The following is a 14,969-nucleotide window of genomic DNA, read 5'->3' as shown; positions in this document are numbered from 1 at the left end:
CACGCTCCTTCTCGTTTTGACGAGTTTACGAGATTCGCGCGGTGCGCATTCCGCTGAAAAGATCAAGATAGAAGGAGAGTACGAGAAGAACGCGGTAATAACACGAGAAAGCGGAGCGTTCTTCTCCCTCTCCGTTCACGGCCGAGGGTTTTACGATGGTAATGGGGCGAGATAAAACTGAGATAACCGGGTGCGCCTTAAGAAGAAAGCGAGAGCGTGACGCGCGTCTACGATAACGGTTAAAAAAGGAAAGTAGCTAGCCGTTATTGCTCAGCGATGAGTTTTTAATCGGCCAAGATCTCTTTAGGCCGATCAAAGAGAACCCAGGCTCGAGGTTAACGTTTTTCCCTATTTCCTGGGGTGAACGCCGGCTAAGACCAGACCTCCCCGCTTGCCCTTGCTATTCGCGCCAACGAAATTGCTAATTCGATCTTGGAGTCTTTTCGTTCTTAATAATTTTTATTCGAGAAAAAAGAGGACGACCGAGAAACCGGCGCACCGTCGAAATAGAAAAGGTTTCGAACATCGATACACCGATTAAGCGACACTCACGATCCATTGTTCGAGATTCGTGAGCCATTCAGAACGACGCTGTAACCTGTGTGAAAACTCTGTGTACGGTGTGTTAAAGGTGACTTGGACTACCGCGTGCGCGCGTGCCTCAACGCCTCGTCGACGAGCCTCGCATCTATCGGAAATATCCGTGTCGTTCGCGTCACGACAAGCCCCTTCGAACGGAGCACTTTCTTCGCCATATTGTCGCCAAAGTAGCGGCAGCTTGCCCGATCAGACGTACGAGTTTGGAGTTTTGACAGATCGGATCGAGAGCCATCGCGAAATTTAAAAGAGAACGCTCGCGTCTTCCCCTCAGGACCACGAGTCGCTAAATGCAAGTACATACTAGGAGGAAACTCGTTTGACAGACTGTCGTAGTTGTGAAATAAAAATATGCGAAATTCGACGGAAACCCGGGTGGTCGGGAATCTAAGGTGGCAATCTCCATTACGAGTTAACGAGCACGCAAACGCACACCTGCTGGAGCCTGCAGCTGTGCGCCACCGAGTTTTGCGACACTATCGCTCTCCATTAATTTTGCAACGCTTCTGCTTCCGCAGAAAATTGATCGAATGGACGTCGAGAAGCTAAAGCGCGCGCGATCGTAGCCAAGGAATCTTTCGAACGGTTTGAAAATCGATTTTCTCGTGTCCGAAGGGAACGTGCGCGTTCTACGAAGACGTACGAGAGACAGAGCTCTTAGCCGAGCACGTACGTGTAATTTATGCAAAAGTGGGCCCTTCTCTTTGAAACGAGAGTGCAAGATGCGACCGATCGGAAGAGGACTCGGCAACGCCGCAAAGGTACGAGTAGCCGACGGTACCGTGGCCGGGGCCTACGGCCCTGCGTTCTTGGCCTCGGGCTGCCTGCGGAACGAGCAGAGGGTACGAGGGGCCCCACTGGGTCCGAGTGTCCATCGGGAGGGGCAAGGGGACCCACGAGCACCCACTCTTACCAGGACTTATCACTCCCTCTTCCTCTCTCTCGCAGCTCGTTCCTTCCGACACCGCCACTTCTGTTTCTGTTTCTCTTCGCTCGCGTGTCTCTCCTGCCTGCCTTCTCGATTCTTCCCCCTTTTTCTCATTCGCTCGCTTTCGATCTCTCTGCGTATATCCGTGTGCCTTCGTTCCCTCTCTTTTATACGCGTACGCGTGTACGTAGTAAGGTAAAGGACCCAATACTTGGACGTTTAAGGCGCGGACGAAACGCTATAAAATTTCTCTGATAAACCGTGTTCATATTAACAACAAGTTTCATTACAAATACGTAGAATAAAAGGTAAGATCAACTTTGTCCTACGCGTCGTAACCAACTGCTCGGATAACCAGAGGATAAAGTCCGAAATTAGGGTTTCGGTTCGGCGATCGGCGCAGAGCCTTCCGGTCTCGCGGGGGCCTAATAGCGCGAGTCCAGCGGGTATCGGAATTAACCAGTTTCGAGGGAGTCTGTTCGGTCCGTGAGCGCGTATCGTTACGAGGAAAATTTCGATTGGAATTTTGGCCAACTGGAAGTAATCGTTATGTCGCCGGGGATTTCGCAATCGTCGAGTCGCGCGTCACCGAGACGACAATGGAAACGTAATCGGGGACCTTAGAAGCTAGAAAAGATGGTCGGGCGTGGCACGTGACACGTAGACGCGTGACTTCCGCCATGCCAGTTCGTCTACACGGGAATAGATTTTCACCGAATAAATTAAACGCTTGCAAAACGGTCTCTGGCGAATGAAAGACCACCGTGTCCCTTCGCGGGATCGATGTCCTAACGACGCACAAAGGAGGACAAACTTTTAAAGATCGGAATTAAACCTGAAGTTTTTTATCGGTGGAACGGGGCGCTATCTTGGCACAGATAAGATTAGCGAGTCCGTGAGCGTGAACTCATCGGCGAGAACACGCAAAAGGACCTTCGCAGAGGCAGCGGCCGCACGGACAAGCCGTGACTAATAATCTCCCGGAGAGGCTTCTTCGTGCACGATAATTAATTTCCCAGATCGTTGATCAACGATCGGAGGCCTTTTCTTTTTCTTCCCGCGAGAGCTATTTTTTTCCCGCCACCTACCCACCGCGTACGAGTACAACTCGGCGACGCGCGTCACCGAATCATAATCGTACGTTTTCTCCGCGCTACGAAGCGACGAGTCGCAACAAAACGATCAAATCTCGGAAATATAATTAGCCGTTCGCACCGTTATTGCCGGTTAATTTGCATGATTCAAGTTTAGCGTTCGATACAACATTACCCGGCGCGGAGGGGACCGCGGTCCCCCCCTCGACGATCGTCTCGTGCCACGTGTGCACCGCGGTGCTTGCAGGTTATGTTCGACCGAAGGAAAGAAAAAAGAGGAGAGGAGGAGGAGAGGAGGGGCGAGGACTGGTACGCGCCGTCGTGTACCGAAGGAGCAAGTGTTGGCCCCGTCGGCTACGCCCATATAAATCCTCGGTACCTAGTCGCTTTACGAGATACAATTATTTACCGAGACCGGGCAGCTACCTTATTTAGTTCTAGTTAACTCACCGCCGGATGGCAGAGGATCCGATTGATCAGGCCCTCTTCACCGTCTCTCGCCTTTGTCTCCGCGCCGTATCACCTTTTTCGCGCGCTCCTCTCCTCCCCAAACCCTCTCGCCTATCATACCGCTGCTTCCTGCTTTTATACGAGACACGTTTTGATATACGCCGGTTGCACGAATCGTCCAAGACCCGCGTATATACCTTCGTTGCGCGTTACATACAGCTAATATCCCAAATATTCGTTATCCGTTATTTGTTGGTCGATTGAAAAAGAAAACTGCCGAGACTGTAAGTACCACTTTGGTACGTTAGCAACAAACTAAAATGGTAATTGAGAGTGAAAAATGATCGAGTCGTGTTTCATGATGTTACACTCTCGTGAACAGGATTACTAGATGTACAAGTTTGGAATATTTAAACTAAATCTGTACTTGTACTCTCCTTGTTAGCGTTTGGTCGTGGTGGAACGACCAAAGTGGCGATTCGCGGTTTCTGTAAGGTAAAAAGGTGTCGAAACCGTATTCGCAGTACGTCCGTAAACAGACTCATCCGGAACGCGTTCCGATCGCGTCGGGAAGGCATAAATTATTTCAACGCGTCGTGTCCACGCGACGTGTCTCGCGCGCGTTTAACCTATCGACGCGGCGTATCTAGCGGACGTTAATTGCGCCCGAGCAATAACGTTGTTGTAACGAGTATCATGGTGCGAGTGAGCCCTGCCGTTCCGAAAGCGCGGTGTAACGTTGCCGGTTCGCTCCAACTCGCCGCTTGTAAATCATTCTCGCCGCTTAACCTGACATTAGCGTGACAGGGTGTTATCCGGGCTCAGTCATTTTAGCATATGGTTAGCAGATGCCACTGGACGGAGCGGTTTCTTTTGCCTCCTTTTAATGGGACCAGTCGTCGATAATTTTCACGTGTAAATGCGCTCCTCCGCGAATCGTCGTGGTTCGCGAGATCGATCGAGGGAGAATTTATCGATCGAAAACTAACTGTTCGTTCGGTAGCCCGACAACGCCAGGCTCCGAACGGATATCGTTGCACGAACGCAGCCAGGCTCGTCTCCGCGTTCGAACCTAAATGGCCGCACGAGCAGAAGGGCAGAGTTTCGAAAGCCGGACTAGCTGCTCTAAACAAAGAGCTTTACAGCCATATTTATAGTTGTCGTAAAACACTACGCAGATTGCTAGCCTTCGTTCAACGGATGGTCGCGCTCTCTCTTCCTGCACGACCGTTCCCTGTCCTCCTTCGATCCTTTCTCGTTACTCTCTGTTCGCCCTTTGCTCTCTCTCTCCCCATCTCTCTTGCTCCGTCTCTCTCGGCCGTGATCTTCGGTTTCTTCGCTCTTTTCCATTCGATCTGCTCGCCTCGTTCTACTCGCGCCGTTCTTCTCGCTCTTTCCGCTTTACCGTCTCTCGACTCTCGTGCGTGTAGGTACGTATCGTCGTCGCGTTCGCTAAACCTCGCCGTGTGGTTTGACCCTGTCGTTTCCAAACGCTTCCCCATTTAGCCGGCCCCGGCTGCTGGCTCCTCTTCCTCCCTCTTTGCTTCTTCGACCGTCGTTCGGCCATTTCGGCACAAGTTCCTCGAAATTTTCCACCTTTTCCAGTCCTTCTCGAAAAATTCTTGTCGACGGTTCGGAACGCGAACCTTGGTTCGTGGTCGGTTTTTTCGTTCGGTCCATCGGCCCTTAGAAATTTTTTGTTTCTCGGGAGACGCACGAGAGGAGGGAGGAAGGCTCGACAACAGGTCGACGACGGTCTTCTGTGGCGTTAATTGACTGGAGGAGCTGTACGGTCGAACGACTTTGTTTGACGAACATCGTTTCGACAGAGCCTCGGAAACAGCCAGGACAAACCTGAATCGTAACCACGGGCCCGAGTGGGAAACCGGTATTTTCGGTGGGCATGCCTGATTATCATACGCGCCTCGTGCTTTTTCATTCTTCTGCGGTGGCACGATTCCTCTTATTTTCTTTCAAAATAAAACGCGCGTCGTAACGCTAATACGTTTATTAGGGTACCACGGTCACCAATTAGATGATCGCTGATATTACAAAAGCGTAAAGAGATTTGTTGCTCTTGGCCAACAACACTATTTTATGGCTAACGATTACTTTCCTTTACAGACTGATCGTTACCGTTCGATTTCGAGCAATATAATTATTTCACAGGGAACGTTAAGTTTAATGACGGTGATACGTCTCCGTGTATGTATTATCACGTTCGTGGCTACGCTCTACGCACGAAATTTCTAATAATGCAAGGTATAGAGTAAGAAATAACAAAGGTAAATAATAAAATAGAATAAAACGATCGAGTATGCAAGCACATTATTCCGTAAATTCTATTCACTTGTGAAATAATATATTACAGCATAACGATTTAATCCGGTGATTAATGAAAATAATAGAGAACGTGTTCCGGTTGGATCGCGAAATAGTGGCTATCGCATGTACGTTGCTTTATATTTCTGAAACGCGACGACCATAATCCGAAATCATGATACACGTTCGAACACCGCAAATTCGTACACATTCGCGCGAACCAGGAAACGTGCGTGGTCTGTGTACACAATGAATGAATCTCATCCTCCAAATAGCGTTAATGTTTAGCTGTGACGCAACTAGTAGCTCGCAGGTTCGCGCGCGCTCGTAACAAGTTATTCAATTCCAGCTATTATTAATCTTGTCAAAGTACACAGTTCTCTTGTAAACAACGCGTGCCGTGCGTCGCGGCGCGCGATAATGCGCGATTTAGCCGCGCAACGTTATTAAACGGCCACCTAGGTAGTCTTCCTCGAAGCGGGAAACGTTGCACGTGCGAGCGATCGCAACGTTTACGCGAACGCAGAACGAGCCTGTCGCGAAGAAACGGCGCAAAATCATCGAGAATGTCGTTAGGGATGACCAAAGGGAGCCAGGAACGCCGATAAATCCCCCGCAACCAAGAAAATCACGTCGCTACGTGACCTCGCGAACCACGATACGATCCCTGGCGAGAAGATCGAGCAAAGATACACCGAGGGTTACGCACCGTACGAACCTAACAGGCTTATCTTGTTATCAGTTTCGATCGGATCACGCGATTACAAAGCGTCTACGCAGAGATTAGCTTCGGTAAAACGTTTGCTCGCCGCGACTCGTTCGAATTTTCCGGCCCGATTCCGCTCGATCTCGCGTCGCGTGGACCACGGGGATCCTCGAGACGGAAATGTTTGTCCAAGTCGTATCGGTGTCCTTATCGAGAACCGCGAATGTTCAACATGTTTGTCGACGCACTCTGGCCCGCGATAAGTCTGTTGACCGATTCTCTTTCGATAGCTGGACAATACAGAACGACGAGGACGACCATACGGCAGATGTCGCGTACAAACGCGCAACGTCGTGCGCTTTCCTACTTTCGCTATCGTTGCGTGACTACGCGAATCGCAAGACCCACGTTACCAGCACGTGTCGCAGGTCAAGGACCGGATCTGTGGTCGTCCGTCGATGCCGGAAAGTAGTCGAGGGAGCCTGTGTTTACGAACTTTGCATTTATTGATCCTGGCGAGCGCTCGGTCGCAACGATTTGCGAAACCAAGCCGAAACCGATTCGCGAGCAACTTGAATTTTCGAATCGTTGCTACGAGTCGTGAGCAGCTTCCAAGGACACGCGTGAAAGAACCACGATGCCGCGAGTTCACCGAAAATTTACCCGCCAATAAATTCGATTTATGCCCGGCTATAAAAATTTTTAAAAGTCCGATCTCACGCGAGAACCGACCGTGACCAGAAACACTCCGGGCAAAAGCAAACATATTTTCTAAACCTGTCTCAGTTTCCTACGGCCCCACACCCCCCTCTCTCCCTCTGTTTCCAGGAAAGCCGTTTTACAGGGAAATTTGTTTAACCGTTTATAAAGGAAGGTGCAAGCACCACCGCGGGGTGTAGTTGCCGAATCTATGGGGATGGGTCTGAACAGGGATGAGGCCCTCTTCTCGGGCAACCTCTTCGAATGCAAGAAGTCCGGCAGGTAGGCTCGTTAGCGAGCAGGTAGGTAGGTAGAGGAGAGCCAGGGTAGGTGTATAATGCTGACTGTTGTTGGTGTGTCTGTATTCGTACACCGGGTGTTCCGATTATTCACGCGATCCAAGAAATCTCGTAAAAATCTTTCACAGTTGTGGTTCCTCTACGGCCATCGAAATCGAGATCTCGTTTAACCCTCCGGTAATCTTACGCTTTTCATTTACCTATTTTCATTTGCGTGCAATCTTTCGCTCCTTTCCACGTTTAAAAAATACCATGTGCATTCCGAATTATAAAAAGGAATTAAACTTTTGCGATAATTTCGCGACAATAAACACCGTACCGAAATTGCGAAAGAATTGTAGGCGTCAGCGACGAAGTCTTGCCTGCCCAGGATTTAATACGTGTGATTCGTTGTGCAAACACGGGACCCTCTAATTATTTCTAGCAGCGGATTAGGAAAACGAGTCTATTTTCGGTGTCCTGGATTCTCGGTAGCATCGTAAAATGACAAACTATCCGTGGCCTCTCCACCTACCGCAGGACTACAGAGGGCCCAAGACCAATAATTCCGTCTCCTCCGTGTTGCACCGGAAGTTCCGTGTGCCCTGTCGCCCGGCGACCGAGCTATCTATATCCGAAAATATTACGCCGACACCCGGTATACGGTGCGGAGCGTAAGAAATGGGTGGGTTAACTCCGAGAGGAGGCGAAGTAAGAAGAGAAAAGGAAGCAGACTGAAAGGGCGAGCGAGATTCGAGCGAAGGAACGAGAAGAGACCGAGGAAGAGGGAGCGAGAGAGGTGTACAAGAGAGGCGTGAAGAGGAGGGTAGAAGAGAGAACTTGCTTGGGTGCCATGTGCATTGGTGAGCGGATACACACCGTACGGTTCGGAGGGAAGGTATTCGGGCAAGTTCAGGGTGATGCAGCAGCCTCTCTTTCCTCTTTCCCTTCTTCGTGGTCGGTCGGTCGGTCGGTCGGTCGGTTGCTTGCTTGCTCGCTCGCTCGCTCGCTTGCTAATTCTCTATCGCTCACATATTCTCGTCTCGTTCTCGAGCTCACCGGCTAACCCACTCTCAATTTCTATCTCCTTCTCGTTCCCTTTCCGACTAACCGACTCTTCTGTCAATTTCTGACCGTCTCGCTCCCTCCTTGGCCAGAGTCTGTTCGTCCATCTCCCTCGTCTCGTTTCCTCTCCTCCAGTGTCGACCCGCGCGAACCCACCTCCTGCCCTTTCCGCCTCCTCACGGCTCCTCGGTCGGTATTAGGGCTGCTCGTTTCGTTTCGTTTCGTTTTTCGTCTCTGAGGATAAGCCTACGGTACGCTCGAGGCGATCTAGGCGCTCAACCGCCTACACGCGAACTCGTCAATTACTTCGCACAACGAGACACATCGTTTATGGTTCTCTCCCCTCGGTATATCTATCTCTTGCTCCTTCTCGCTCTCCCGCTTTTCTCGAGCTCTTCTTCCTTTCCCTTCCCACCATAGCCGGAGCGGAGCTGCATCCCGATATTCACGCGGCGAGGTGCAATCCGGAGGCGGAGGTAGTTTCCAAGTAGCGACAAAGTGTATATCGCCGCGGTGAGCCAGCGCTTTTGCGAACAGCGACTCGCTACTAAAGGATTCCCGTAGCTCCAGCCACGGAAAATCTCGTCACCGTGCACCGACGAGCTCGCAGATTCGGAAAATGGCCAAACCGCTTGGAACGGGTCGCGACGCTACCCTACCACTTGCATTTTTTCCAATTCCATTCCTTTTTCTCATCCCCACGACCCTTACGATCAAATTTACGACGACCCTCTATGTGTGTACTTATTTTCGTACTCTAGTTTTTGGTATTTGGAGGCGTGTACTTACAACTTCATCGTGTACACGGAATTGTTTATAATAATAAACTGAATACACGATTCTATAAGATACAGCACGAACACGACTTGCTGTACCATTATGGTGCCTAGTGTCAATGTCGCGACGCCAAGCGATACACGTTGCTAGTGATATTGTTCGATAACACGCTACATAAATGTACTTGGTCATTGTTAGGTTTAACGAGGCGTGTCTGATAATTAGCAATAGTCAGCCCATTGTACAGAGAGCGCAACGAAGCAAGGAAATCTGGTGAATCTGCGTAATAACAAAACGAGTGTAATTGGTGCAAACGTTTGTCAAGTCAGCGACACGCGCCGACCAGTCACGAATTGTGCAAGTCTGTGCAAACTTCCGATACGACATACTTCGTATTACGTTACTTTCATAAGGGAGTAATTGGCTTTGTAATGGCAACTGAAGAAATTATGCAATAGTTTTAGGAAACGGATCTTAAATGCATTTGTAAATTTCGAAATTATTCGAGAACCAGAGGCATATCTCCTGCCATTACACCGACGCGTCGTTTGCTACGAATCACGCGATGGAAATATTTGAACCATCCTCGTGTCCCTCGAAAAGTTAAGAATTGGAAAACAGCACACGGTTTAAAAATATTTTCAGAAATAATCGTGTGTCGTCGATCGGAAAACGCAGAGAGTTCAACGACCGAACTTGGAGAAAATAAAAGACTCGCTCTAACGAGCGTAGAAATGTACGCGCGGACCATCGATGGATACGAACGTGGCAAACAGCGTCTAAATGGATGGAAAAAAGATATCCAACGCATCACGCTCCATTCAGAAACGAGCTCCTGGTGGAAAACTAGTTTCACTGGGCATAAAAAAAAAAGGGTCCAGTGAAGTAATTGATGCCAAGATTAATCCCACCTCGGCCTCCTCTAGCCTTCCTCGAAGCACCATAATTAACCACTTAAGCGATTACGACGGATCCCGACGTAATATTTTGCACGTTCTCCCGGCCGGCGAGTGCAACGAATTCTGATCCCCACGCGTTATTTGCGCGTAATTGTACGTCACAGAAAGTGATTTTCGTGTCGTGTCGGGGCTGCTGCTCGTCGCTACCGTTCGGACAAGACAAATTACAATAATTTAACACTCCGCGGTTTCGTTTACGCCTTTATGAACCTGGCTATGAACAAACAACGTTTAAGACGATATACAGGGTGTTCGGTCACCCCTGGGAAAAATTTTATTGGGAGATTCTAGAGGCCAAAATAAGACGAAAATCAAGAATATCAATTTGTTGATTCAGGCTTCGTTGAAAAGTTATTAACAAAAATAAATTTTAAAATTTCAAATCACTCACGGAAAAATTATTTTCGATTGCGGGGGTCAATTACAATCATTTTTGGTGAACAGACATACCCTCGAAATCCTAACCATTCCCGAGAAAAAAATTCCTAATCGAAAATGTAATTTATGGCCAGAAATGTTGCTGGAAAATATCATACGAATCTTTAAAATGTCATAACTTCTGAACGGATTGAAGGATTTTAATGTGTTACTTCAAGAAAATGAGAAACACGTATGGGCTAGGATTACATGTACATATTTTCTTGCAGGCGGATGATGATCTCAGTGGTGTCATAATCGTGTAAAAGTGCGCAACTGTTTTCTTTAGGTACAACGATAGGGATCTCACACACCCAGATACAGTATAAAGAGTAGTCGTTTTTTCCAAGGTATATGTATTCAGTTTCTTTAAATTAATTTGCTGAAATATACAAGTACTTAAAACCAATTATTTCCGATCGATTCCTAGCCGAGTCGCGGATATTTTATTCACGAACAACGAATAAAATTTGTTCCGTGTACTCGTGTGTAAAGTAGCTTCTGCTTGCGGCTTCGTATACATATCGGTTTAAAAAACTAATTAATGGATTTTAATTTCCGAATGAATTTACGAGCAACACGTCGAGAGTCGGTTTACGAGAAAATCTAAAAGTTTCATTAGTTATTTATGAATGAAACTTGCGTAATTCTGTCAAGATTCTGCCGCTATACGAACATTAAATATTTTATGCATAGTAATTATGGGCGGAGATACATCTACCTTCAACCTATTACAATAGTTTTCTGGTAAAATTATTCAATGGTTGGCCAGAACCAATGGTAAAAACAGAGATAGCTAGACTCGACTAACAAATGGAAGATGTTGAACAACCGATAGACATTACACACAACAGGTGATCGAAAAATAACCGAATAGAAAGTTCTTCCGATCGAAAGCGACACTTGGTCGAGATTCTATAAAAGTGGTCGTTGCTTCGAGGCGTTGGACGACTCGTCAAAATCAAGCAAAAACGAAAGGTAACTGGTTAAAGTGTTTTGGCAACACAGTGACAGCGTGTTCGCCGGCACGACATCGATTTGTCAGTGACAAAGTCTGTTCGGGGAGGAACCCGTGCAGCCGAGAGATCCGGCGTGTTTCATTGTATACCGTCGGGTAACGAGTTACAATTTGTTTCAAACCTGTCGCGAGAATAACAGCGTTCCGTAAACTTCGGTCAATTTCCCTCGGCAAATTGAAATTAACTTTCCCCGCGGTTTCTCGCCGAAAACCCCTTTTCGCTCTTAACCACGTCGATTCGATTTTCCCCTCGGCGCGCGATTACTTTCCATTCTTCCAGTTACTTTTACTTGGTCGCACGATCAACTGAAAAATGCGACTGAGAAGAAAGAAACAAAGAGGAAGACAACAAGCACGCGCGCGACACTTGCACGTTTCTCGCTAGTTTCTATTTAATAACAAGTACATACATCTCTGTACGAGTTAATACGATAGCTGTTGTGTAACCTGCCGACGGGTTATGACCTTTTTAAAGAAAATTTTGCGACACCGTATCGATAATATCCCATTTGTTATTCATTATAAATTGACCCGAATTTAATTTAAAATATACCGCGATTATCAACAATTTTTCAGGCTATGTTCATAGTCTGAAAAAGTTGTGTTTTTCTCAACCTCGAGAAAACGGAGAGACAAATACAATACAAGTTTGGAACGTATCGCGAATGATATGTCGGATCGCGTTGTTTACGGTTGCTTCTGCGAATCCATTGCTGTCATACTTGTAAATTATTTACAATATACTTGGTGAACATTCAAACAGGACCGCAATCCGTAGATACGGTGTCACAGCCAAAATCGTACACCACATATAAAAAATAAGACAGACATTATTGTGAATATATCTGTATTTATTGTGTAATAATGACAAAAGAAATGAGTATTTAGTCTCACAGCTAAAATCGTAAAAGAAAGAAATTGTTGCGAAGAACTTTCAAAATGGGAAAAGCTATCGAGAAATTGCAAAAATTATTGGTAGAAGTATTAGAGAAGAAAGTAGAATTACAAATAAATTAAGAACAACACCGAACAAAAAATTTAATGCGTACGATGAACGATGAACAGTTGTTGAGTGCACCTAAATTGTCGAACGAGGTGGAAAAATATTTGCAAAAGTCTGTTAATCCGAAAATTGTAAGAAGAGTACTGAGAAAGAATGATTTTCATGGGCGTAAAGCAAGAAATAAACCATTTGTCAGCGATAAAAATAAGAAAAGGAGACTGAAGTTTACAAGACGGTATTTCACTAAGGATTTTAGTTTTTGGAAAGAAGTTATTTTTCCCGACGAAAGCAAATTTAATCTTTTTCATTCGGATGGTAAAGTTGAAACATATTTTCATATGTGGTGTACGATTTTGGCTGTGACTCACTGTAGGTTTCGTAGAATAAATTCTTCGAGATTCGATTTCTTTTTTAGAGTTAAACGAGCGTGTATATGCTGAATTTTGAAACACACAAAAAGAGAGAAACGACGAGATGCAGGGTGTAAAAAATGCTAGTCTAATTAGTGGCTAATTGTAAAAAATCGTTTTCTGTGTAATGCCAACGAACCGTAGAACAATGTAACGAATTCGGATCCAGTCCGTCGGTAGTGGAGAATGGAAAGAATTCAACGAACATGTATTTTCGTCCCAACGTTTGCGTAATTTCAATTACTCGATTCAATCACGGTAGAATAATTGCGTTCAACTATTCGCGATAAACGCACGTGTGTATTTAACGCGAGGAGATGATCCGAACGTGGGCCAGTGTTTTCAACGGGAGCGCGGCAACGAAATAATCAGAAACACGCGACCGAGTCGTTTTCAGCAATCCAATGCAACAAACTATAATACAATAGGTATAATCTCGTTCTTGATCGCTGCTGGAACGTGTATTGTTGATCGTGGCGCGAACAGAAACGTTAAAACGTACGATTTAGCCTGACGGGAGCTGTCTAAAATTATCATTAGAACATAAAAGCGATTTGCCATGAGTAGATTACGTTACCAGATCGTAAGATAACCACCTACAATGACGTTAATTTATATGAATCAGAGCTGCCCCCTACGACATGCATATAATACCATAACACGTTATCAGATTTCATAGCCGAGCAGCGATAAACGTCCGACGGAAGAATTACGTCCGACGACTCGCCAATCTTTACGTTATCAGTGTCGCGATCGAATATATAGAATCGGGCTATACGAAATGCTTATCCGGACGATAGCCTACGCGTAAAAAATAATCGTGTCGAATTAACCTCGAGCATCGATCCTTTGCGGGCAGTAATTTGAAATTTTATAAGACATAGAAATATCTCGTCATACGCGAGATTAGCACTAAGCCGAATCGTCTGCATCGCGATTAAGGCTGCCTATCGATTCGAACAAACTTCGTGACACTCGAGGCAAGAAAATATTCTTTGGTACGCGTGCAAGAGTGAAATAAATAAGAGGATGATGAAGGCTTACCGAAAACGGGGCTGAGATCCGATCTTGTCGACGTCTTGCCCGTCGTCGCGTAACTTCCACCGGCGAGCGAGACCTTTTCCTGCAACACACATGCACGCACTTAATGCCGACGTCCTTAGGCTGTCACGAACGAAGAGACGGATAAAAGAAGAAGAGACTGAGACGACGTTGCGTTGCACACGACGCGAGCAATTTGTAGAATTAGAGACGGTAACAAGGGGCTGTGTCGACGCACCTCAGATTCCGTGAGGTCGATGAGGGAACTTTTCTCCTCGGTGAGGTTCTCGGAGGACCTCTTCTCGTCCTCGCCCTCATCCTTGAAAACCTTGACCTCGTCCTCGCTGCCGAGATCGTCGCCGCCGCCGCTGCTGCTCACGTGCGGCATTATTGCTGGCCGAACGACGGCCACCGTTGTTCCTGTCTTTGTCGTCCACCGACTTAACGCGAGAGGTGTGTCCGCAGGACTGACGAGAGGTTAGGCGGCCGATCCGAGTACCGCGGCAATTTCAAAACTCGGTGTTCGCGTGCCGGCCGCGATTTATCCGCGTACGTCCAACGACGCACCAGCGGCAGCTTCAACGACCGATCCGTCGGATCCAATACTAGGTTAAAGAGACAACGCGCGCGCGTTACTTTTAAACGACGCCACCGACGGACACTCGCCCTTTTCTGTCTCACTGTTGTCGCACAGAACAGACAATACAATACGACGAAGCACAGAGAAACGGTTCACCGTCACCTTTGCCTCCGCACCACCGTCGCCACCGTCGTCGACGGAGGTTAGGCTACACACTTCCCGGAACGGGCACAAGAACGTTGCACCGACGAAATCGCGAAACGAAGAACAATTAAAACGCACCACCAGTCAAAACACGATATATATATATATATCTATATATGTATGTATGTATGTATATATATTTCGGTTTACGACGTTCTACAACAGAAATTTAAACGACGCATGGCAATGGGGCAAGGTTTAACGACCGACGCGCGTTTTCCTCGTTTATTAACTGAAACGTAATCTCACCGAAGATACGAGGACCGCGTGGGACGTCTGGCGTACAAGAAGAAGAGAAAGGAGGTGCGTTACAGGGGCTTAAAAACGAGAGGACAGAGGAGGTAACGGCGGAAGGAACGTGATGTAGTAGGTAGTGTGTAGTGGCGGACCGTGTGTGTCAAATAAGCACGCAGCAAATTTC

General features: G+C 47.1%; 1 protein-coding gene across 1 annotated transcript in view; it reads right to left on the bottom strand.

Moving 5' to 3' along the window:
• LOC122404579 (protein pangolin, isoforms A/H/I/S-like) overlaps positions 1-14,465 on the bottom strand; it is a 102,545-nt gene extending 88,080 nt beyond the window's left edge. The window contains exons 1-2 of the mRNA XM_043408666.1: positions 14,003-14,465; positions 13,768-13,846 (exon numbers count right to left, since the gene is read on the bottom strand). Coding sequence (XP_043264601.1) covers positions 13,768-13,846; positions 14,003-14,152 — 229 coding nt within the window. The 5' untranslated portion in view covers positions 14,153-14,465. The remainder of the gene's footprint in view (positions 1-13,767; positions 13,847-14,002) is intronic.
• Positions 14,466-14,969: the final 504 nt, after the last annotated feature.

The sequence above is a fragment of the Colletes gigas genome, unplaced genomic scaffold (assembly GCF_013123115.1).
Source record: "Colletes gigas isolate AHSC1104 unplaced genomic scaffold, ASM1312311v1 Colletes_gigas_Sc00001, whole genome shotgun sequence".
Taxonomy (NCBI): Eukaryota; Metazoa; Arthropoda; class Insecta; order Hymenoptera; family Colletidae; genus Colletes; species Colletes gigas.
The sequence above is the reverse complement of the archived record's forward strand: the minus strand, read 5'-3'. Positions and strand labels throughout refer to the sequence as shown.